At 32.8% G+C, this 23,593-nt stretch overlaps 1 protein-coding gene across 6 annotated transcripts in view; it reads left to right on the top strand.

Annotated features, from left to right (window-relative positions):
• LOC106469539 (la-related protein 4-like) overlaps positions 1-23,593 on the top strand; it is a 61,305-nt gene that overhangs the window by 4,183 nt on the left and 33,529 nt on the right. Inside the window, exons 2-4 of one of the 6 annotated variants that reach the window (XM_022398837.1) lie at positions 9,407-9,482; positions 14,584-14,701; positions 18,198-18,313. Coding sequence is in view for 3 of the 6 variants with exons in the window: in XM_013930040.2 (XP_013785494.1) it covers positions 9,429-9,482; positions 14,584-14,701 (172 nt within the window). In the remaining 3 variants the exon portion in view is untranslated. Of the gene's footprint in view, positions 1-6,767; positions 6,786-9,406; positions 9,483-14,583; positions 14,702-15,767; positions 15,987-18,197; positions 18,314-23,593 lie in introns of those variants that run through there. The other 5 variants (XM_022398828.1, XM_022398843.1, XM_013930040.2 and 2 more) reach the window with 5 other exon arrangements.

The raw sequence follows: 23,593 nt of genomic DNA, 5'->3' as shown, positions 1-23,593 counted from the left end.
TGTTTTAAGAAAAGTGTAAAAAGTAATTTGTAAATAGTAATAATGTAATAATAATTAAAATGTGACTGTATTTTACAAAATACTAGTCCACTAAAACACAGCTAAGACAGGTAAAGGCTAAAGGCCAGTTTTATATAATTTGATACTGTAACATGAGTGCACATGCACCACATCATTGTAACTTCTGTATTATTAGTCAGGAATGGCTGAAAGGTCAATATAATAAAAAAAATATATATATATAAATGTATAATGTTATGAGATTTAAGGTATTTAGTCTAAACATGTGTGTTTTCAGTGTTACAGTTTGTAGTCATTCTAGGCAAAATATATATTTATTTTGTAATGTTTTTATGATGGCTATGAGAACAGTCAAATCAACCAAACCTGTACAGAGATTTGTTAGTGAAAATAACAGATAAAATATAAAGTTTTTCTGAAGAAACGTTTAATAACTATCTGGATATTATAAAGATTTTTCATGTGAAATTTCAAAATTTTTTGATACATAAAAGTATTTAAAATTAAAATTACTTTGCACGTTGGATAAGCAACATGCAAAAAAAAAACCATTGCTTAACAAACCTTAATAAAAACTGAAATTTTGCGTATGAAAGCCTTGTAATGTTTACTGATGATTGCCAAATTTCGTGAACATATGCTTACTAAGTTACGGGTTATATCATGAAAACTATAACAAGCACAAAATGGTAACGAGGTTGATCCCAGGGATCAAGCCCATGCTGAAAGAGTTAGTGTAAAGGTTAAGATGGTTATCTTCTTGGAACTTGATGCCAGGTAGTCCAATTGGTTTTAAAATATTGGTCTCAAAACATCAGTTACTTAAAGTTCCTGGCACAGTCAAGTCTAAGTTGCCCTTGTCTCTTAACATCCGTAGATCAGCACAATTTCACACACACACACACAGCCAGAATTTGTGGTATATTTGAAAACCTGTATAGTATCTCCAAGAAAGATAACTTTGCACTTGTAGCAGCAGAATTAGCATCATATATATTGGAAAATATTGTGATGATAACTGGTTATTGAAATTAATATTGAAAAAGAGAATTATTTTTACCTTATTTTGATTTTATTACTATTTCATATTACTATTCATATAAAATTTAGTACAAAGAAAGATCTTATTATGTTACTTTGAAATATCTTCTAGTTGAACAAAATGTCACTGTAGTACGCCTATAATACAATTGTATTTATTTAAGAGAATCCAAATAGGTGATTTTAAACAAAGTAGACAAATGTAGATTAAATAAGTAGTTTCCTATTAATTCTGCTTAATTTCAGGTCTTATAGAATAATGTTATAAATTGTGCTTTTTGTTTTAATGTTTCAATTTTACCACTGTCATGTAGTGAAATGCTGAACTGCCTAACCAGATAGAAAACTGCCTAGTATAACTATTTTTACAAAATCACATGCAACAACTAACTTAAATATTAACTCATTTACCACAATTACCAATGTGTGAAATTATAGTTGGGCAGTTAGTGGTAATGCTAATCAATCAGTCTACAGCTCTATTAATCACTTACATTCAGTTAATTGTGTTTTTTGTTTTAATGTTTCAATTTTACCACTGTCATGTAGTGAAATGCTGAACTGCCTAACCAGATAGAAAACTGTCAAGTATAACTATTTTTACAAAATCACATGCAACAACTAACTTAATATTGACTCATTTACCACAATTACCAATATGTGAAATTATAGTTGGGCAGTTAGTGGTAATGCTAATCAATCAGTCTACAGCTCTATTAATCAATTACATTCAGTTAATTGATTAGTACATTGTTCCATAAACCATGATACCTACAATAAAAAAAAAAAGTTAGTAGCAGGTACTGCTGTCAGTTTCCTTCCTTCCTTCAGTCAGCAGTTCAACAATAAAAAATTTTGACAGTGGAAAGTTTCGGCCTATAATATTTCCTCTGGTCAGTAAGTCAAAGTTAGTGACAATGGCAGATAGCCTAATTAGCTTTTCTGTAACAAACACAGGACAGATAAGTTTGGTTGCAATATTTCAATTACTTGGATAGTTGGAATAATCAAAAATAGTGATAATTAGAAACACATTTTGATTATTTGATTAGTTTAGTCATAATTTCTATTAACAGTGTGTGCACAGGTAAGGTCAATGTGCACATGTCATGACTTTTGCAGAGAATTAATTTTAAAATTTACTATATTATCAATTTATGTCAATAACCTTGTCATCAAAATGTTTATTGTTCAATTTCTGATATAAATTTTGATTTCTTATAAAACAAATATTTAAATTCTCAGTCTTCACTTCTGTGAATTGCATGATGCCTCTTTGTACTGAATTCTCCATGGTAGATTTTCTTTCTTCTCTTATATGGGTTTCGGAATGTTCACCAATTATAGATATTGACAGACCACGACTTAAAAGAACCTCACAGCTTTACTTTCTGAGATATCAATATAATTGTTACACTCACAACAGAAACTTCACAACCATTCATGCTTTTGAAATTACTTATTTATTCATGCTTATTTATCAGCAATGCATGTTTGTAATCAGTATAAAGACCATTTTGTGCACTATGTAATTATGACATGGTTATAATAATCTGTTTCTCTAAAAGGATCCATTTCCAAAGCATATTTTGAATGATAACTGAAGCCTGTGCTTCAGTTAGTAATGAAATTTTTTAGATCTCTATAAGTCAGTTAGCAAGCCTGGGAAATGATAGTAGTTTTGTGAGGTATTCTGTTTTGCTGCTTCAATTATTCTTGTTTTTTAAAATACATATTTGAAAGTTGCACAAAATGTTTTTTGGACAACCATCTTAGTTAAAAAAAATTTAGTGTTAATGAAGTCTGCCTTCGAAAAGCAGAAGGCTTCACTCTCGAAGTTCTAAATGTTTTATTTATGTATATATTTTTATTGATATATATTGTTTAACAATATGTAAATGTAAATTAAAAATTTGTTAGGTCGGATTAAAAACTTAAATGAAAATGAATGTTTTTGTCTTGATGAACACATCAGGAGCATAACTAGACATTGTGTGATGTAACTTGAAATTTAGTTTATTCTCTCTGCATTCCCACTCACTTGGTGATTAATTGCTATTCATTGTAGTTAGATGCAGTTCAAAGAGTTATAAAACAATACTGTGAGCTTGATGCTGTTTAGGATAAATAATTGTTGAAAAGGTTTTTTGTTGTACAAAACTTGAAAATAGCTTTTATGTATGGAAACATCTGTTAGCTGAGTTCTTGTATAGATTTTAAAATATAATGTTGATAAATGGAAACATCGGCACATGTAGATACGTAGATCTTGAAAATCGAATTGTAATTTTCTGTTGCAATCTACAGCTGTTCTAGAGAGAAAAACAGATAATTTAGATTTGGTATTTTTTTGTGGTGATTATGAGGTTGGTGAAATGGACCAAGACTTTAATGTTATGGTAGAGAAAGTAACAAAATATAGTTTTATTGAAAAAGAGATTTTTGATATTCATTTAGGAAGTATTAGAGGTTATGTAAATGATACTTGAAATTTTAAGGTGAAACAAAAAAGTATTTTTATTCCTTACAAGAAAATCACCTTGTATTCAGACTGATTAAAATAAAATCAGAGACAAATCATTAGTAGAAAATGTATAAAATTTCTAATTGTTTTTGTGTACATTGTATTTATAATGTTTACTAAAAGCTTGCTTCATGGAGATACACTGAGTAAATTCAGAATTATATTAAATAAGAATTCTTCAATAGGAGCTTCTTCCAATGAACCAATTCTGTGCATATATGGTTAATTAATTGCTGGGAGAATAAAAAACATTGATTTTGATTAGTTGGTTCTTTTCAGGACATTTGATATAATTAGAACTTCGATTGATTACTCGAATAATCAGTAATAATCAAAATAAAATTGATTGATCAATTTAATCACAATTTTGATTAATTGATTATATTATGTGACCTTAATTTATACAATCCCTCTTGTAAGTAATCACTTAAGTTGTCCAGCTCTATATGAAATACAAAAAGAATAACATTTTGAAAAGTAAATTCATGACTCCACTATAAAACATTCTAAGATGAGCTAAAGTTGGTACCTTAGTAGAGAGGAAACACTAATGATTTGAACTGAGCCTAAGACAGTGGACCAAATGTTTATGAATGTTTTATTTATGACACACTTGCTGTGTTCATTTTCAGTGATCAGATCAGTACAGATTTGAGAAAAAATTGGGTGGTGTTGGTGGGAGTATGTTTAGCAGCCCCTAAGCCTCAGATTGATTTGCATTGAATTTACTTCTGGTTCGGTCACATGATGATATGATTATTTTGGTGTTTGAGTAATATATCAGTGAGGTTCTTAAAAAAATCTTTGTTCTTCTAGGTTTCTGATGATAAACCAGGAAACTTTTTATCTGGCCTTATAACAAAATTACCAAAAAATAGTTTCTTCGTGGGGATATTGCTGCTACCATAAAGGGGTTAAATGTATGCACAGTGATCATAAACATGTTTTTCTTTTAAATTTGGAATTACTAAAAGTTGAACCCAAAACATTACTTTTGCATCATAATACTCATCCAGGCTTTGAGGTTTATCAACATTCACAACTGAATCCTTCACTTTTTTTGGGAACTTGCTTGTTTTTATATAGGAAAAGTAGACAATACAAACTGAATTACATTGACGTGTTTTAATTTCACAAGAAAATACATCAGTATTCCTCTATGTTAGAAGGTTTTGTCTTAACTGGATAAAGGTTTTTTTACAGATGACCGCTGGATTTTTTGGCTTACACAGTTAATATAGTAATATACATATCTGTTTAAGAAACTACGTTATATAGAATTTGTAGTGTTATCATGTATTTAGGTCATCACAGTGCTTTTTCTATGAAGAAAATATATTAGACTTGTTGACTAAGGTTGAAGGTTACTCTTGTGGTGTTAGTTTTGTATCATCATTAAAAGTATTATGTAAACATTATTGCAGCTCTTGATAGTTCGTTGACTTAAGGTAAAACACACTTTTAATTCAACATTTACCTTGGATATCTAGATGGATTGTGGCTATATATATATATATATATATATTTTTTTTTTGTAGAGAAACTTGGCAGATTTGTATATTTAACATTAGATCATACATTTCATTCAAGTTTATATATAATTGTATTGTTCCAACAAAATATATATTAATAAATTTAATTTCGTGAGTTTACAACTGAAATTGTCTAATGAACTGGAAGATACAGAATCATACTTAACTTTTACAAGTAACCAGTAGGATTGTAGTTTGAAGGTAATGTCTTAACCATTAAAGGTAAAAAGAAATGCAGTAATGTTGTAAAAATATCTTCAGTATTCTACATTATAAAACTATAAATACTTTTTTGATTATTTAATGTAACAAGTAAAGTAACCAATAAACCTAATGGTTCATCCTGCCACTCATTGAAGGACTCCTGTGTCTGCAGTGATGCATATAGATGACTCAACTTTTTAAAAATTGTTTAATATGCTGCTAATTTGTTATGATTGATATATGCCTTGGTTCACTTCATTTTTTGTTCTAATACTAATTTCCAATCAGAGCAATCTATGTATGGACTTAAGAGCAAAGCTAAAAACCAACAAGACAATCAGTATTGCTAATTAAACAGTTGTGTTCCTACTTACATTTAATGTTTAGTTTATATCATAGATGATCAGTGTGTATTGACTGACCTCTTTTTTTTCTAGTTAATTACAGTCTTATAATGAGATTAAATGTGGTTTGATATATTTCGTAATGTACTTAGTAATGGTAGAAATATTAAAAAATTTATAATTAAGGAAATTTGTTTATAATACTTTAAAATTTAATACTTGTTGGGAGGCTAAGTTATATTCTGTCCACTTGCAAGTTTCTGTGGAAAAAAAAATTCTCTTTCATAGTTTCCAAGTTAAAAATCCTGGCTTGATTAACCTATTATATGAACAGAATACATTAAGTAACAAAAACTTGAAAATTTCAGCTCTACATGTAGATGTAACTCATGTTTTCACTTTCTGTTCCTGTAAATTGTTATATAGGAACTGTTGGTCCTATTAAATTTATTCATAAGTTACAAGTACTACCGTATACGAAAGCTACTTTCAACACTTTTTTGGTGGAAAACATTGATGCTTGAAAGATACTACAGTAAACTCAATTTTTGTATTATCAAAACATGGGGTCTAGTCATATCTTTCTTTTCCATAAGTTATTAGATCATACTCCAACTGCCTGAAAGTTTTTTATTAACTTTATGGTGTTCAAAGTAACCCCAAGTGTGGGGCTACTTTGAATAATTCTATAAATCATTGATCAGTCTGGGCTGGTATATGGGGCTATTTGGAAGAGACTTGTGTGTTTCAAAAAATTTAGTAAACCTTCTGAAGCAAAATGAAACACTTAAACTCATAAAATGACTGGTTAACAAGACATAAAAATGTATTATATTATTAAAAACACAGCTCTTCCATATCTAAAACTCTGCAAAATTACCTTCTGTTGATAGGTCTTTCATTTCTTCAGGTATAATTGTGATATCTCTCCAAAAATACAATATTTCATCTTTAACTCTTGGCCATCTCCATTCATGTGCCTTATACTTGGTAAGAATACTTGACAATGGCACCATCTTTTTCTAGGTAACTTACCCCAGTGGCACAGCGGAATGTCTGCAGACTTACAATGCCGGGAAACCGGGTTTTGATGCCCAACTTCTTAAATCCAACCTGCAAGTACTTATCTCAGTGTCATTAGAACACAAGGAAATATACAGTTTTTTAGCAGTGATGTATATACGTCTTTATTCAGTATTTTGGCATTCTTCTTGCCACTTGCTTTCAAGTCATCCATGAGTTTTTTTCAAATACTGTTTCAAGGTCTCTAAAATGCAACATCAAGTGATTTCATCATATCAGTTGCATAAGTGGCAAACAAACAAAGGAGAAATTGTTCTGATCAGCAAGACTCAAAATAGTTTCTGTGAAGTGGCTATGTCTGTCAAAGTGACCAGACATTATAAATGGTGGTATGATATTGTCTCCAACAGCTGTTTTTTTCCCAGGCACACCTTTCACATAGATAGAAACAAACTTTGAAACCAGTCAAATCAGCCACCGACTCCTGTTATATTGGATTCTTTTAAGTCCATATCGTCCCTATGTTTTCTGCTTTATAAAGCATATAACTTATTATCATTTCACCTGCTGCAGATCCAGAATACATCACTGAAATGGATGATTTAGAACTAGCTTTAATTCTTTCTGCATAGTTTAGTCCTCACTTGAAAATGCATTTCTTGACACACAGGGTCATCACATAGGTTTGTTTCATTGTAATTGAAAGTATTCTGTGGGTTCACTTGCTGATTGCCATCCTTCAGTGCCTTTTCTAGTTGTTCAAAGTATTTCCTGGCTTCTTCAGCCCTAATGATCTTTTGATGTTTAGACATGTCCTGCATTCAGTTTCATCTTTATGTCTGTCCATGAAAGACATTGCTCATTTAGGTGATGGGAAGTTGTTGCTTTACAGTACGACCCTGTGCATTTAGATAATTCTTTGCCAGAATTTTTATATCAAAAGTGTCAAATGACAACCCCCAATCTGTCACAATTTTTATATGCTTTAGAAAGAGCTGCTTCAATGAAGACTGTTGAATGTCCTGCTCTTCCCACGATGTGTTTTGTTCTTGTACTTTATGCTGGCTTTTTTAAAGGACATTTTCTTTTTATTTGATCAAGAGCCTTTTTTTTACATCTTCATGTGATGAGAATCAGACCACCATTTGTAGTGTCTCCTCACTTTGACAGATGCAACCTATTTTGCTGGAGATGTATGATTACTGGTACAAATTATGTATGGGGTGACCTGAAATTCAAAAGAACACATCATATTAGGCATCTCTAAACACGTGTCTAGAAATAAGCAATTCAGTTAACTGAACCTCATAGACTATGCTACATAAATTAAACATGAGTTTGGAGTTACTTTGAACACTGTTCAAAATAATGCTAGATATCCTATTTTCTACATCCAATTCACACATATATATTCAACAAGCAGATTCAGTTTTCTCTCTCAGTTTGTGTGTACATAGTATATTTTCTACTTAAAATAAATTTGGTGCCACACATATACTTTCTATCCTAGGATTACCATGAAAATGTGGTTATCATGTTGATGACAACCACATTTGAAAATTTGCTGCTGATCAAATTTCTTTCTCAGAAAGGTGTACACCCTCAGGGTCCACTTAGTATGGGTGCAAAATTTCAGGTTTTTAGGTTCTCCCCTCATGGAGCTGTGTCGGTCACACACAGACATGCTCCTTTATTATTATCTATAGGAATCACAGACAGACATGCATGTGCATCTTTTTAATGAGCCAAGCTAGCAAAAAACCACATAGAAAATAAGTGGTTCCTTATATAACAACTTCTAATATTTAGAAAAGCTAGTGCATTTTGGTAACAATGGCTTTTGTCATGTTGCTTAGCAAGAAAAGTATATAGCTTATACTTTTATGTTAAAATAGATTCAGAATACACACACTAACATAGTCATCTAGAATATATCAACCTAATAACCCAAGTGAGGCTGGTTACTTTTGCTAGTATAAAATATTTATAACTAACATTACATTTCTTTTAATCAGTAGTCTTATAATAGCACTTAACTAAATTCTGTTTCTTAAACATTGTATTGTAGTTAAAATTTAGTTTGGTAATAGAAATTTGTAAAAAATAAAATTCTGTCTAAATTTTAAAATAAAATTGTTTATAGTTATCAATGAATTTATCCAATTGGCACTTTATAACCCACAATAAACTAAACTATTTTTGTGAACTGTATTAATTTTTGTATTAATACAATTATTGCTAGTAATTTTTTTTGCAGTTGGACCACAAAAGATTTATATGTGTTTTAAACTGGATAAAATAAACTAATTTGCATGTTTGTGTTTGTCCAGTCAAATACATTTATATTTAGAATTGATGCTTTGCCTGCTTAAAGCCTATTCCTGAAGCTGTGCTGTGTTGTGTAGTATTTTGTAACAAATGAAGGAGAAAGAAAATGTACCATTAGTCATATCAGTTTGTAATTTTTAATTAAAATCTATGTATATTTACCATAATGTAGGGTGTTTCATTTGTTTTTGAAGCTGTCTTAACTTGTAATATTTTGGCACATTTCTGATTGCTGTTATATGCCATGTTCTTTGGTGACTAATATATAGATTTATCTAAAAATATGATTTTTACAGCTGTAAGTTTTAGCTTGGTGTTTTAAAATCACGTTTTATACTTTATATGGGTCTCCTTTATCAAATTTATATATTGACTTGTTTCTTCTCTAGCTAGACACTATCCAGCAACTCCATGACCTCTGACTTTGGTGACAACAGAGAAGTGACTGTGGAGTTGAACAACACTGTAAGTGTATATTAGCTTTTTATTATATTAGCATTCATCCACATGTAGGTTTTACACCAATGATATCAGGTGTAATACTGGTTTTATTTGGAATACTTAAATGAAGCCAATAATCTCTCAGAACAAATATTATTAAAGTGAAAAATATTTTAAACGAGGGTGAAGTTTAGTAGCTTATTCAAAAAGTACAAAATGTACTACAATAATGAAAACATTAGGTTTACTGAGCAGGATAGTTACTATAAGTAAGAGTTTTAAGGAGATTTGAAACTGTGTATAGAGAGGATATTATGGATAGAACTGTGTATTATGAGAAAAAAAAAAGTGTTAATACTTTACTTTGGATATATATAGATAACAGGTGAATTGAGTTACTTTTTAGGACATTTTGATATATTAATTTGTTTCATATTTTTTTCCATTTTGGTTCACCATACCCTCTCACCTCAGTCACATACTGCTCACTAGGTTCTATCGCTTTTGAGGATGTGGTCTTCTATGACTACACTGGTTCATCACAGTTGTGCCCATATGAGATCCCTTCAGTGGGTGCATCCCGAAAAATTGAACCTTCCTTGGGACTTTTTCCACCCCCATTTCCTTTTCTCCTTCCCTTCAAGACGATCTGCAGTGGTGGCTGGACAAAGTTCATGCATCAGTGGGTGTGATGCTTCCTCCCCCGCATTCAGATCTACATATTTTCATGGACACATCCCTTCAGGGATGGTCGGTGTGGGTCAATCAACAGGACAAAACTGTCTTGCATATCAATGTTCTCGAACTTCTAGCAGTCCCTTGGGCAATGCATCACTTCCTTCTTCATGCCCGTCATTGTCTGGTGATGTTCATTCAGAAAATTCTATGGCGGTGGCCCTTACCATGTTTTGGATGTTGGATCTATTATACTGGGCCCACGCTCATCACATTTGCCTTAAAGCATGTTATGTGCTGGGTGCTTTCAATCTAGTCGTGGATCATCTTTTGTGCCCAGGTCAAATATATCCATGGAGGGGCCATTAGATCCACTTGTTTTCAGGGAACTTTGCCATTGGTGGGATTCTCCCCACTTGGATGCCTTTACCACTGGCCTCAATACCAAGTTGCCCCTCTTTTGGTCACCTGTGCTGCATCCTCAGGCTTTGGCAGTCTGTGCCTTCAGCCAGGATTGTTCACAATATTTTTGTGTAACCTCCCATCCGATTGCTTCAACGGGGGATTTCTCCTGTTTGCTCCCTATTGGCCAGCTCAACCTTGATTTTCAAGGTTACAACATTTGCTCCTATCACCACCTGTCCCTCACTTCTTCATCAGTCAACCTCGATCCCACATTCTACACCCTGCGTCTTCATGCCTGGTTTTTGTCTGGTCCTTGGCAAGACGATCCAGTTTCACATGTTGAGTTGCTTCCTTGCTAGCTAGTTCTATATGCCCATCTTCTACAGAAGTATACCAATGCAAGGGGGAAGTCTTCTGCTGTTGGTCTGCTAACAGGGGATTTCCTTGTGTGGCGGAATTTCTCACCAGGCTCTTCGACCATGGGTCTTCGGTCTCCTTACTCTATGGATATCAGGTGGCTCTATCTCATACCTTCCGTTTTTCCCTCATACTGTCAGGTTTTTACTTCCCCTGTTCTTTCCATGCTCGTGCATTCCTTCTGGATATGTCGACGTCCCAGGCATCCTGCCCTCCCGGTTTGGGGCATTTATGTGGTCCCCCATGCCCTTACTTTCCTCACGTTCCTTGTTTTATCTGTCCATTAAAACATGTATCCTTCTTCTCTTAGCCTGTGGACGTCGACAGTCTGATTTGTTTGCCATTGACATTTCACAAACCCTTTATCACCCTACCTATCTTCTCCTTTATCCTGATCGTTCCTTTCTCCCTAAGACCCCGGTGGCTTGGGAGGGTTGTTCATCCTTTTTTTCTATTTTCCTTCCTTTTATATCCCATCTTTACCCTCAACTGAATCCGGATAGGCTTCTTTGTCTGGTCAGGGTCCTTTGTTGTTATGTAGCACGTACTGCTACCTTTCAGGGTATGTGCAACTGCCTTTTTATCCAATGGTAATCCTCCTCCCTTTCACCTTCTACCCTTACTAATTGGGTCCACCTTTTGGTTTGTTTGGCCCAAACTTCCCTACCTTCTTCCTCCCTTACCTTGTTCCAGGTTTCCTCCCACCAGATCCTACATCTCACTTTTTTTCCCCTGCTTCTCGTCTGATGGAGGAGATTCTACAGTCCAGCATGTGGATCACTCTCAGTATGTTCATCTCTCACTATCTTCATCATGTTGCACTTTCCTCTTTGTCGGGATTTCATCTACCACCTGTGGCTGTTTGCCAGACTTTAGTGCAACTTTAACTGGTAAGTTTTATTCATTTTTTTTTCAGGGGCCTTTATCTCCCTTTTTATCACATGGATCCCGCTCTGTGGCAAGTGGTGCCTGATCAGGTATTCTTCAACTATAAATCTGCACTGCACAGCCATGTTGACTCCCACTTTATTTTCCATGGGTTTGCTTGCTCACTGTTGAGATGGAGTGTTTCACAAGATCGCTTGACAGTGAATAAACTTGCAATATTTTGCTTCATAAACAAGCCCATCCCAGACTGTACCACCCATGGATTACATGGGTGAAGAAGTAGGGAATTACTGTCCATCCCTGCCATGCTTCGAGAAAATACCTCAGGATAGTCTGCTTTTCAAGTTAATGTTTCGTGGTCACCTATTGCACTGTCTTTGGTGATGACGTTTCTCCGGACTCTCCACCGCAATATCACCCTCCTTTCCTCGATTGGAGTATGGGAGTCCTTACCACTTTCTAATTCCAAGCCATTGGGGTGGTTGATCATGGAGGCACCCTCCTAAATGAGTTCCACAAAGAAAGGGCTAGAACCATTCAGTTGAGAGTAGGGTGGTGTTTTTCTGCTGGTGTAGATGAGACGTGGTCTCCTAAGGAGTTGAGCCATCACCTTGCTAGATGACATGGCCTCCTGATAACATTTACACAACAGCTGGAGTTGAGGCATCTCCTTCCTAGAAGATGTGGGTTCCTGATACCATTTGCACAACCACTGGGGATGAGCTATCACCTTCTTGGTTGTCGTGGTCTCCTGATACCATTTATATAAGCACTGAAGTTGAGCTGTCGAAGCTGCATTTCACCCCTTCGATTGGAAGACCTCATCCTACCCTTGTGTGGATGTCAGGAACCCCACGAAGAAATTATGGATTAGAGTGAACCAATCACCATAATTCCTCACACAAGTTCGGATTGTCTATCTTACTCCCCCAATTACTCCACCTGTGTTGTGGGTCACAGCGGTGGTACGTGAGATTGTTACGATTTTATCCTTTACTATCCCTTGTTCTCTTCTTACTGGGATGTTATTGTCTTTAGATGGTACTGGCCTGTGCCATGGTTGGGGAAGTTGATTCCATGCGATAGACATCCTTTCAATACCGGATGTCAATTCCTGGATTGATAGATCAGAGATGATCCTTGTCATATCCAGAATTCTGTGAGGGTCTTAATCCCTGATTCTAGTGTTTGAGGTGAAGATGGTATGATCCTTATCCTACCCTTGCATGGATGTCAGTACCCTGCGAGGGGGTTTCGGATGTACTTGACTTACCGAGTACAGTCTGCCAAACCCTAGCCATTCTACACCTTTCAGTTTCTGCTCTTATATCTTGCACATTCCACACATAGGTGAAGAGTCTATCTGGGTTAGAAGTGGTGCAGTTCCCGCTCTTTTGATCTTTGGATCAATATCTCTTACTGTAAGGGGGTATCCTTCAGATACTTTCGGGGGTAATTATTTTGTTCCTTTGCACCAGTCCCTCCTACTCAATATGGGATTCTAGGTAATCTTGTGAGAGGAGGTAAGTACCGTATTGGAAGTTATAATTTTTCTACACTGAAAATGTATTTCCGATAGGTACTTACCTCCCATCACACTTCCCACTCTTCCTCCCCACGTCTCCGGTTCAGTAGAGGAGCGTAGGGGGAGTCATATGCGTCACGTGAGCATATCATGCTACTATTGGATAAGAGATAATGCATGACGATTTACACGAGACATATGTTGGAAAAAGTTTGTATATAGAGGGCAGCACTGAACAAGAATAGCTAATCTTGTGAGGGAGGTAAGTACCTATTATTAAAAAATCAGATTTTTTGTATACAAAAGACTTGTAATCTTTACTAAAAGTACATCAAATTTTGTGAAGATACACATACTGCATTATAAGTTAAAAGTTTGTATGCAGATGGATAAACTTGTTCTTTATTACATTAAAATGTTTCTGAATTTGCAGTTTTTGTACAGTTATATATAAAAAAAAACATTTCCACTTGTTCTTCATGGATTTTGAACTTACTTCAGGGAAAATCAAATTTCTGCAGTTTAATAATGCCATATAGAGGAAGAAAAGTTTGAATACAAGTAATTCAAGTCACTGTTAATAGCACTCTAAGTATTGAATAGTAAAAAATGAATGAAAAACTAAATACTGGTTATGAAATTACAGCATAAAGTTACAAAGAGTGTCATGGATATTATTCGTTGAACACTGCTGTTGGTTTCAACTATACTTTGCTGGTGGAGCAGTGTGTGTAATTTTAGATTATTAACCAAATATGCAAGAGGTCAGTTTATTGGACCAACCACATATTGGAGAAAGAATGTTGACTATAATCTCAAATCTACTGTGTATATCTACATGAAATATGGCAAGCTTTGAGTAAAATGTACAAGCTTGTTGTACACACAAAATCAGATGTGTTTCAAAAGTATTTATACTCAAGATGTGTCTTTGAATTGATGACATCTGTTTGACTAAGACTTTTAAGTCAAAGTGCAAGGTGATGTTCATGTGAAGAATAAAAAGTACTTTTGTACACTTTGCATTACATAACCTCTAGAACCTCTGAAATACATCTACAGATTTTTGTTCAGTATTTCTCTCCTCTACCATGAACTGTCACTAAGTTAGCAGTATACTGTAAAGTGACACTTTGATATCAAATATACATAATACCTTACTGAATGTCACACCTATGCATGTAGGACTAACTTGGTTCATTATTATTCTTACAGGCTAAACCTGATGATCCCAGCCTAAACCCTCATGCAGAAATATTTTCTAGCAAAACATTAGAAACCAACTCTGTGAATTCCTCTACAGCCCAAGGATTTGGTAATGGAAATTGTGAAGGTAAGGAAAGCTCATGATGGACTTGTTTTCTTTTTATTGAGAGCTTAGTGATTTGAAGAAATAGAAAAAAGTTAAAAGATAATGTACAATCCAGCAGAGTTTTTATTCGTATATTTGTTGTCGCATCTCTTTTTCCCCAATAAGATGTTTTTTAATCTAATGATGGTACTTTTGAGTCTGGGGCTGTGTGTGTGATTTTCAATTATGTGTTGTTTTTTAACGGTTACTAGCAGGTAGAATATCTAAGTAAAGAGAGTATGTTATAGTTTCTTGTTAGGCTCCATGCAAAACTGAAATATAAGTCCACCAAATGAAATTTTGGAAGTACATGTAATTATTAATCTTCATTGCACAGATATAAAATAACTAACTCGCATATCAATTCAAAAATATTTGAATTATACAGTAATAAACAAACTTTTAATTTCCATTACATGAATGTAGATTCTACAGATAAAAACTATCAATATAGTAAAGTGTTGCTTGTAGATAATTTCTAAATATACAGCTTTTGACATGTCATTTTCTCTAGAAATAATTTAAAACCCAGTAAAACACCCTTGACTAAAAGTGCCCCTTAGTTTTTGATTTTTATTTTGGAAATCGCTGTGGCATTGGTGAATGTAGTACCCAAAGGCATGCATACATTTACAAACAGCTCTTGCAATTTTTTTCACACATAATTTCAACAACTTTAAGAGCAGTTACTAATTCTTGAACAACTTCTCAAAAATCTGAAGCTTCACATAAATCCACGTTGTCTCTACCACAAGAATCTGCCTTGAAGCAGAAGTTAAAGAGTTTTGCAACATTTAAGTATATCATTATTTTCCCACATCCCTCAAATGTCTAATATTGTAAAAAGATTGGTATAAAAGTTGAAATAAATTCTCAATTTTAAGCAAGAAATAGTCTTCTTAGTCTACTATTGGACCAGATATTCCTTCTTGTAATAAATTTTGGGCCTTTTTTTATGTAACTGATTGATTTGAAAGAAAGGTTTTAGATTCATTTCTTTCGGTGATATTAAGGTTGATGTAAATCAACTGTTATGGTATTCTTTTAGGATTGTGACTTGCTGTTCCATATGAAGATCTGAGAGCAAAAAGCTTGTTTATGATGCTTCTTAGAGTTAACAGCACCTATGTAAATTGAACAAACAAAAGAAAAACAATGGTCTCTTGTTCTTCTGTGGAAAACCTTATTTTCCAGAAAGTAGTACATTGTAACATGTAGTTTCAAACAGCACCTGCTCTGAGACATGTCTCTTCAGGGCATATTGACTGTAAGTTGCTTTTAAGAATAATGTCTTTCTCATGGCTACTCTATCTTAAGAAACAAGTCCAATATACAAATACGGTTTAAAATACATCTTTGATAGACGTGATACTACTGTCAACCTTGGTTATTTGACAAGTACTCACAATATGTATAGTTTAAATGCTTTATGGGACATAAATCTGTGTAAATAGTGTTTTATTTTCATGTAATCGTTTTCCTAGTAACATACAGTATTAAAAATATCTAGAGATACTGTGAGAAATAAAATAGAAAAATACTACTAGAACTCTGTTCCCCTTTGTTGTGTGAAAATGAACTGCACTAGAGTAGTCACATGTTAATTGTTAATACTGTGATGGGTTCCCATCCAACCAGTCAAAATGCCACACCAGTACCAGTTTAAAAGTGTATAAAAGTATTGGACAGCAGTATGATTCAGTCATAGCTTCCAGGACTGAAACACCACACAACAAACTTATAACAATGAAAGTTTTGGCTGGTCAAAGATACTCTGTGTGAAAAATTGCAGCAAGATTCTATAATTCAGAAAGAACTGTATGTAAGTCCATGAAGAGGATACATAAAACTGGCACTGTTAATAATAAAAGTGGTAAAGGTAGAGAACTGAAACCTCTCAAAAGCTGATGAAGTGTCTCAGGGTATGTTTTTTTATTAGGTTAACTATGGTTAAGTTCAGGTCGTGCTAATGACCTTGTTATAAATACAGGTCTAAATGTTACCTTGAGAATGGGCAAAGTTCGGTTCATGCTAAAGACCTTGCTATAAATACAGGTTTAAATGTTACCTTGAGAACGGGGTGATACACAATAACATGAAGTGGTCTCAATGAATATGTAGCTGCTCAAAAACTACTGCTGAGGAGAGGTAACCAAACCATAAGGTTGAAATGGGCAAGTTTGTGATGCTGTCACAGGAAATTAATTGTATTAAAGCAAAAGTTAAAGTTTTGCAACCTTTAAGGAAAGAGTGAAATTAACAAAACTTGAAATGTGCTCTTACAAATGAATTCAAGTTTAAATTGTTGAAAATGATCATGGCAGTTTGTTCAACAATGGAGAGGAGAATCGTATTATAGTCAATCTACAGTGAAATATGATAGATGATCAGTACAAGTTTGTGGCTGTAACTCATCCAATGGTGCCAGTGAACTACACAAAATTGATGGCACTCTAATTGCTGGCAATGACAGCAGATTCTGTTCCATCAAGTTTGTCCCTCAGGAATACAACTTATTGAACAGGGATTCATCTTCTAGCGAGACAATGATCCAAGTATACAGCATATTTGCTAAAATGATATCTTGACATAAAGAGCTTGATGGAACACAATTGGCTCTTACAGAGTCCCAGCACAAACATTCTTGAAGCTGTATGGGCTTTGTAAAAGCTGGGAAAGGCAAAAGGTGCCCAAATAATGAATAATGATCCATGTAAAACAAAATGCTCACATACAAAATATTACTACATTGTATAACTTACTCACTTTTAGAAAATACTGGTACTCAGTGTTATAGAGTCTGATTTTAAAACAAGTATTTCTCCTTTCTGCCAAGAAAAGTAGGGTATGTTTTCAAAAACTGTATATTGAATGAAAAAAAGTGTATATTATAATTGTATGATTGTTCTGTATAAACCTTTAATATAATTTACAAATTGTGTTTAAATGTGTATGTTATTGTTTAGTTGTGTATCTTACTCTATCTCTTTCATATGGTGAAAATAATATTTAAATAATTGATTTACAAAACATATTAACTATACTATCATTAAAGTTAGCATATAATGTGTTAGAAGACCAGTATGTCCGTTTTTAGGTACTAGAATGTAGCAGGGTTACTGTGATATTATAAATTACCTAGTTTTGAAATTTAATCTTACACTGTTGTTTTAATTATTTACATAGTTTTATAGTTATTAATATTATTTTATTGTGAATAACTTTTATGTGACATTTACATTTGATTCAAAATAACAGCGCTGTCATCACTTATATATAGAAAGGAATGTTGAGTTAATCTTTTACTTTACAATCATCAAGGCATTGAACCAACAGGAAGTTATAGGTTATATGAAGAATTTTCTACAAAATTTGTTTCCTTAACTTGGGAAATGAATCGGTGTTCAGTGTGTAATGTGTGTGTGTGCATAATTAAAGGAAGATGGTTGGTGTGCTGAAACTGGTTTTTTTGTTTTAGTGCAAAAGCTGAAAAATGGGCTGTGTGCACTATGTCTGCCACAGGGATTGGACCTCGAATTCTAGTTTTATAGCCCTGAAGCTTATTGCAGAGCCACTAGGGGAGTGTGGAGACTTGTGAGTTGTGTAACCGTGCCACTTCCTAACTAACATGTGCTCAAATCTGCTTCATTGTTTTATACATTTCCATTACTTTTATGCACTTGGTTCATGTTTGTTTTTCTTCATAATAAACAAAAATCATAATGTGTCCAAATACATTACCTATTTGAATTTGTAACAATTATTCTTATTGGTTGTATTGATGATTTCACGATATATTTTTTCACCTATTTCTTGCCAAGTATATTGGATATTGAACTAATCCAAATAAATAATGATAACAGCCAATTATTTTTCAAACATGGATTTCCTAAAAAAATCCTCCAAGTATCAGAGCTTCATATTTTGTATGTTGACTTAGATGGAAACTGTAAGAGATCTGCATGTCAGTTTAGTTCATGAAACTAGTGCATTAATTGTTAATAACCAGCTATTTTGTTTTCTATGTAACAACCTCAGTAACTTTACTAATACATGCACACACACACACACACACAGATATATATACATATAAAGTAACTGGAATAAGATTTATTTTTTTTTATTATTGTATTTAAACAAGTACTCCTTGCACCTGTGAATCTAAAACATTAATCAAAGAATTATCATAATTAGATGTACACACGAACAAAGGAATGTAATTCAAGTAACAGTCATCTTTATCACTGTCTGAACCACAAAAATTGTAATAAAACCAATATATTTTTATGCATGTATCAGTATAGATTTTAGTAGGAAATGGACCTGGATGATTATGGATATTTAGTAATTAATTAGTGAATGTTCACTACAAAGTAGAAAAAAAAAGGCTAAAAATATTTTGCCACAAACTTGTTTTAAAGGTAATCTGGACATTTCCTACTTGGTAAATGAACCTCTTATGTCAACTAAATACCACCATGTGGATGGCATTATGTTTGATTTTGAAATATGCGGTAATCCCACATTAATCTTTTGTAAGTCAAATTGATAATTGAATAATGAAAACATGTTTTACTATCACTGATAAGGGGTCCCTTGGTGGGGCAGCGATAAGTTTATGGACTTACAACTCTAAAATCCAAGGGTTGATTCCCCACAGTGGACACAGCAGATAGCCCCTTGTGGCTTTGCTCTAAACAAAAATAACACTAATAAGGGTAATAATGGTTTTATTTAAAACCTATCATGATTGCAAGTAGAAATAATTAAGTAGAAACTTAGTTTATTTACATGCGTTGTTTAAATAGGATAAACATAAAAATGGTATTCAATAAAGATATTTGTCATCAGAATATTGTGCAATCAAAATAATTGGCCCCCCAGTGGCTCAGAAACAAATCTAAAAGGCTTATAATGCTAAAAACTGGATCTCAGTACCTGTGATTGGCACAGCACAGATAGCCTGTTGTGTAGCTTTGTGATTAACAACAAACAAACTTACTATCTCACTTCTCAGTGGGCTACTTATATCTGATGATGACAGAACCTTCTCTGCATATCGTACATTTGTTACCAATTCAACCCATCTCTAAACTGTGTAAGCTTTACCTTATCTTAAGCTAGGTCTTCTCATTGAACAGAATTTTTGTAGCTTTAAAACATATATATATTAACACACAAACACTTTCACAATTCACAAACAAAAAGAACTGAAAGGAATATTTACAGAAACTATATAAAAAATCTTAAACCAATATGATTATTATTACATAATAATCAACTTCTTGATCTATCCAATCGTATTTAATGTTTCTCTATACCTGTTTTCAAAGCTGAGTTTCATTAGTAAATGGTCAAACCACTTGATGTGGCACCATAGCAAGATTTCAATAAAGGCTTGTCCAAAAACTAAAGGAAATGCTTGAAAATCAAGAAATGGATAATATATTCTCAAGAGGTGATAGGTTCTGAGAAAAATAGTTATTCTGTGGGTGGGATAGGTAGAAAAATTCTTAAGAAAATCAACAAGCAGGTTGTTTTACTTACAGGTAAAACTCTGCAGCTGTGCAGAAATGAAAATATGAACTTTTATTGTTAATTATTCTTCATTAATTACACTCAATAAACGTTGGAAGATGACAAAATGTCAATTCTAAAGTTGTTTTTATTAGTTACAATTGTTGAAATATAGTTAGAATTAACATGTAAAATTGATTTTAAAATTTCTCTAAAAATATTTTATCAAGTGGCAAAAGAATATGAAAAGCCAAAGAAAAACTCTGTCTTCAAACTTCAAGCAAAATAATTCTAAAATTTACTTTCTTTAATTCTAAACTTTATACATGAAACTTTATCATACATGCAACTCAACTGCAAACATATAGAAAGAATATGAAATTTATTTGCATACCAGTCACCTGTTGCAGTAATACTGTGTACATTTTTCCAGACTTACAATATTTATGGAATGTGTAAGTCCTTTTATACTCACTATTTAGTTAACTTAGGTATGTGAATAATATTGTGGCTTTGTGCCAAATTTATTATTTGGTATTATTCAGTGGATAAGTTGTTTTCTGTTCTTTAGATTACTAAATGTTTATTTTAAAATGGCGTAAAAGATCCAAGCACATTATATATACTTCACCATTATAAGAGGATTTTCTGTATTTCTTTGGTTTGTCAACCTAAATAGTGCTTGATGAGCTTTGAATAGGCAAAACTGCAGTCCACAACAGGGAGTGTGGCAAATAAATAAGTAAAATATATTTTTGATTTTACCTTTGGTGAAAAGAAAAATCTATAATATTATTTTCCAGACAATTCAGTTTTGTTTTACATGTTTATGATAGGGATGCTGATAGTTTGGAGTTTAAACATTTGAAATTTTTTAATTGAAATTAAATAGCTATAATTATTTATGATCAGATTTAGAAACAGAATTATAGTATTGGTAAAGGGGATGCGATTTTCAATTTTTTTTTTAAATTCATTACTTATACAGTTATACCACTTGTATTTTACTTTATTTTAGATACCAACAATAAGAAAAACATCTATCTCACAAGAATTTTAACTTCTAAGAAATGCAAAAGTTATTTTGTAACAAGTTATGTTATAAGAGCTGCAGGTGTCCTGAACAATGCTAACTTTGATGAAGACAAGTATTTAAAGTCTAAATGCATTGTTAAAGTACCTGGAAGAAGACAAGGCATGTAAACTTACCATAACAGTGTTTAATTGGTGCTCAAATTGTTGTATTTATTAGCTGAGAAATAATCAGTTACAGGCTGATGCCATAACTAAATTACTGTAGACTCCAACTGTGTTGATTTCAGGAAATCTAAAAAAAAAAATTATGCCAGTTTAATAGCCCAATTAAATAATGACACTGACCTTTAAAGTTTCTTTTTGATACTATATGGTAATGTAAGGATGTCTATTTGTTTTTTTTTTAATTTATGAAAGAAATTGATGGAGAGAGTTGGGTCCTCCTGATCTCCTTTTCTAGATCAAATATTAAAAGAAAAAATGGAGGTGGTCCAAACCCTCTATAAACCCAACTAAATGTACACACACACACATCTAGATCCACTCCTGCTTATATGACATCAAAGAATATGGTTATTAATTTCTGGAAAAAAAATAATTTAAGATCTGTGCTTGCTTATACTACATTATAGAATATAATTATGCAATTAATTACAAGTCAGAAACATAACACAATGCAAAAAACAATAAATTTACACTAACAATTAAGTAGCAAAAGAGTTGACAGTGGGGGTTGCAAGACATTTGTCTTCCCTGTAATCAGAAGTTTAAAATTAGTGACAGTGGCAGATATCCTTAGTAGTTTTACAATAACAAGGACAAGGTGATTAAGTTTAGTGTCAACAGGTATTGAATCCAAGACCCTCAAATCATGACACATTCTTCAATATGTATCTTTGTGCTTAATAACAAATAAATGTAACAGCAATATTTTGGTGATTTTGGTTGTTGAAGTAATCAAAAACAGTAGGTAATTGGAAACCCTAAGTTGGATTAGTTGATTATTTTTATGACATTTAATCAATTAATTGTAACTCAACTAATTGATTAGTTTATGAAATACTAGTCAATGTAATTGCTGCTCATATGTAATTGGTTAATATACTCAGCTCTAGTAAGAAATATATTCATTCTGAAAGAAATAATTATTATTTTACAGTCAGACAAAACTATTCAAATAAAGGCTTTTTTTTATTATCAGAATTTGTATTGAAGAATGTAACACATTTCATAAGTACTTGAACAATGAGTTTATTTAAACATTTTGCATGCATAGGCATGTTACAAAACAAGAAACCTGATTATCCTGAAAAATAAGGGGCTAACTTCCCATAGTGCTTATTTTTCGAGTGTGATTTATCTAATTTTTATTTTTATCCTGCATGATTTTCATATAATAAATGTCTTTCCCTAAGTGTATGTGTATTTGAGTGCCTGAGGCTCCTAACAAAAGTAGGTTATTTTGTATGTTTTGACAGTGCAAGGTAAACAACTCAGAAACAGAATATTTCTTTTTCAAATAGTATTATTACATGTACTTGTCTATTATTCAGAATTTTCCAACTCGTAGGTTAGCCTACAAAAAAAAATAGGAAAATTAAACACCCCAACAATAAGAGTATTAAATATTGTTTAATTAATTAAATTTTACCTTATATTCTAACAACTTCCCAGTTTCCAATTTAGATATATACTGTTAACAAATTTATTTAAACATCAACAACTACTTATGAAGTACAAAAGTTAAGGGAAATTCTAAGTCAAATAAATAAGCTCAAACCCCTTCGAACCAATATCATAATTTTGGTTAGTTTTTTAAGCATTAAACTTAATTGAAATATGGTAATGTATACTTTACAGTGATTTACAGCACCTTTTAAATTTTTACTAAGTCCCTTAGACAAGGTAGAAAATGTAAAGAGACAATTAAAAGAACTTGGCACATGTACTTGTATGTATATTTCAGGTTATGAACATAATATGAATCCCTGTCTGCTGGATTACTTCCCCTACACATGATCAGATCGTGATTAGGTTAATTTTCTTAGGAATCCTACTCGCCAACATCTTACATCAGAAATAGCCACATAGTTATTTCAGTAATAACCACAAACTGAATGTCCTAGAATTGCACATACAATTCATTAACAAAAAATACACAGAATACTTGTATTCAAAGAAAAGGTTAAATCCTCCTCACAATATATAATGCACATTATAACCACAGAAATAATGCATAGTCCACCAGAAAGAAATTCGAAATGGAATTTTCAACTTAGAGTACTTTACACAACATGACGTAAAGGACTGGATCAAAGACAA

The sequence above is a fragment of the Limulus polyphemus genome, unplaced genomic scaffold (genome assembly GCF_000517525.1).
Source record: "Limulus polyphemus unplaced genomic scaffold, Limulus_polyphemus-2.1.2 Scaffold97, whole genome shotgun sequence".
Taxonomy (NCBI): Eukaryota; Metazoa; Arthropoda; class Merostomata; order Xiphosura; family Limulidae; genus Limulus; species Limulus polyphemus.
This window is presented reverse-complemented; position numbering and strand designations above follow the sequence as displayed.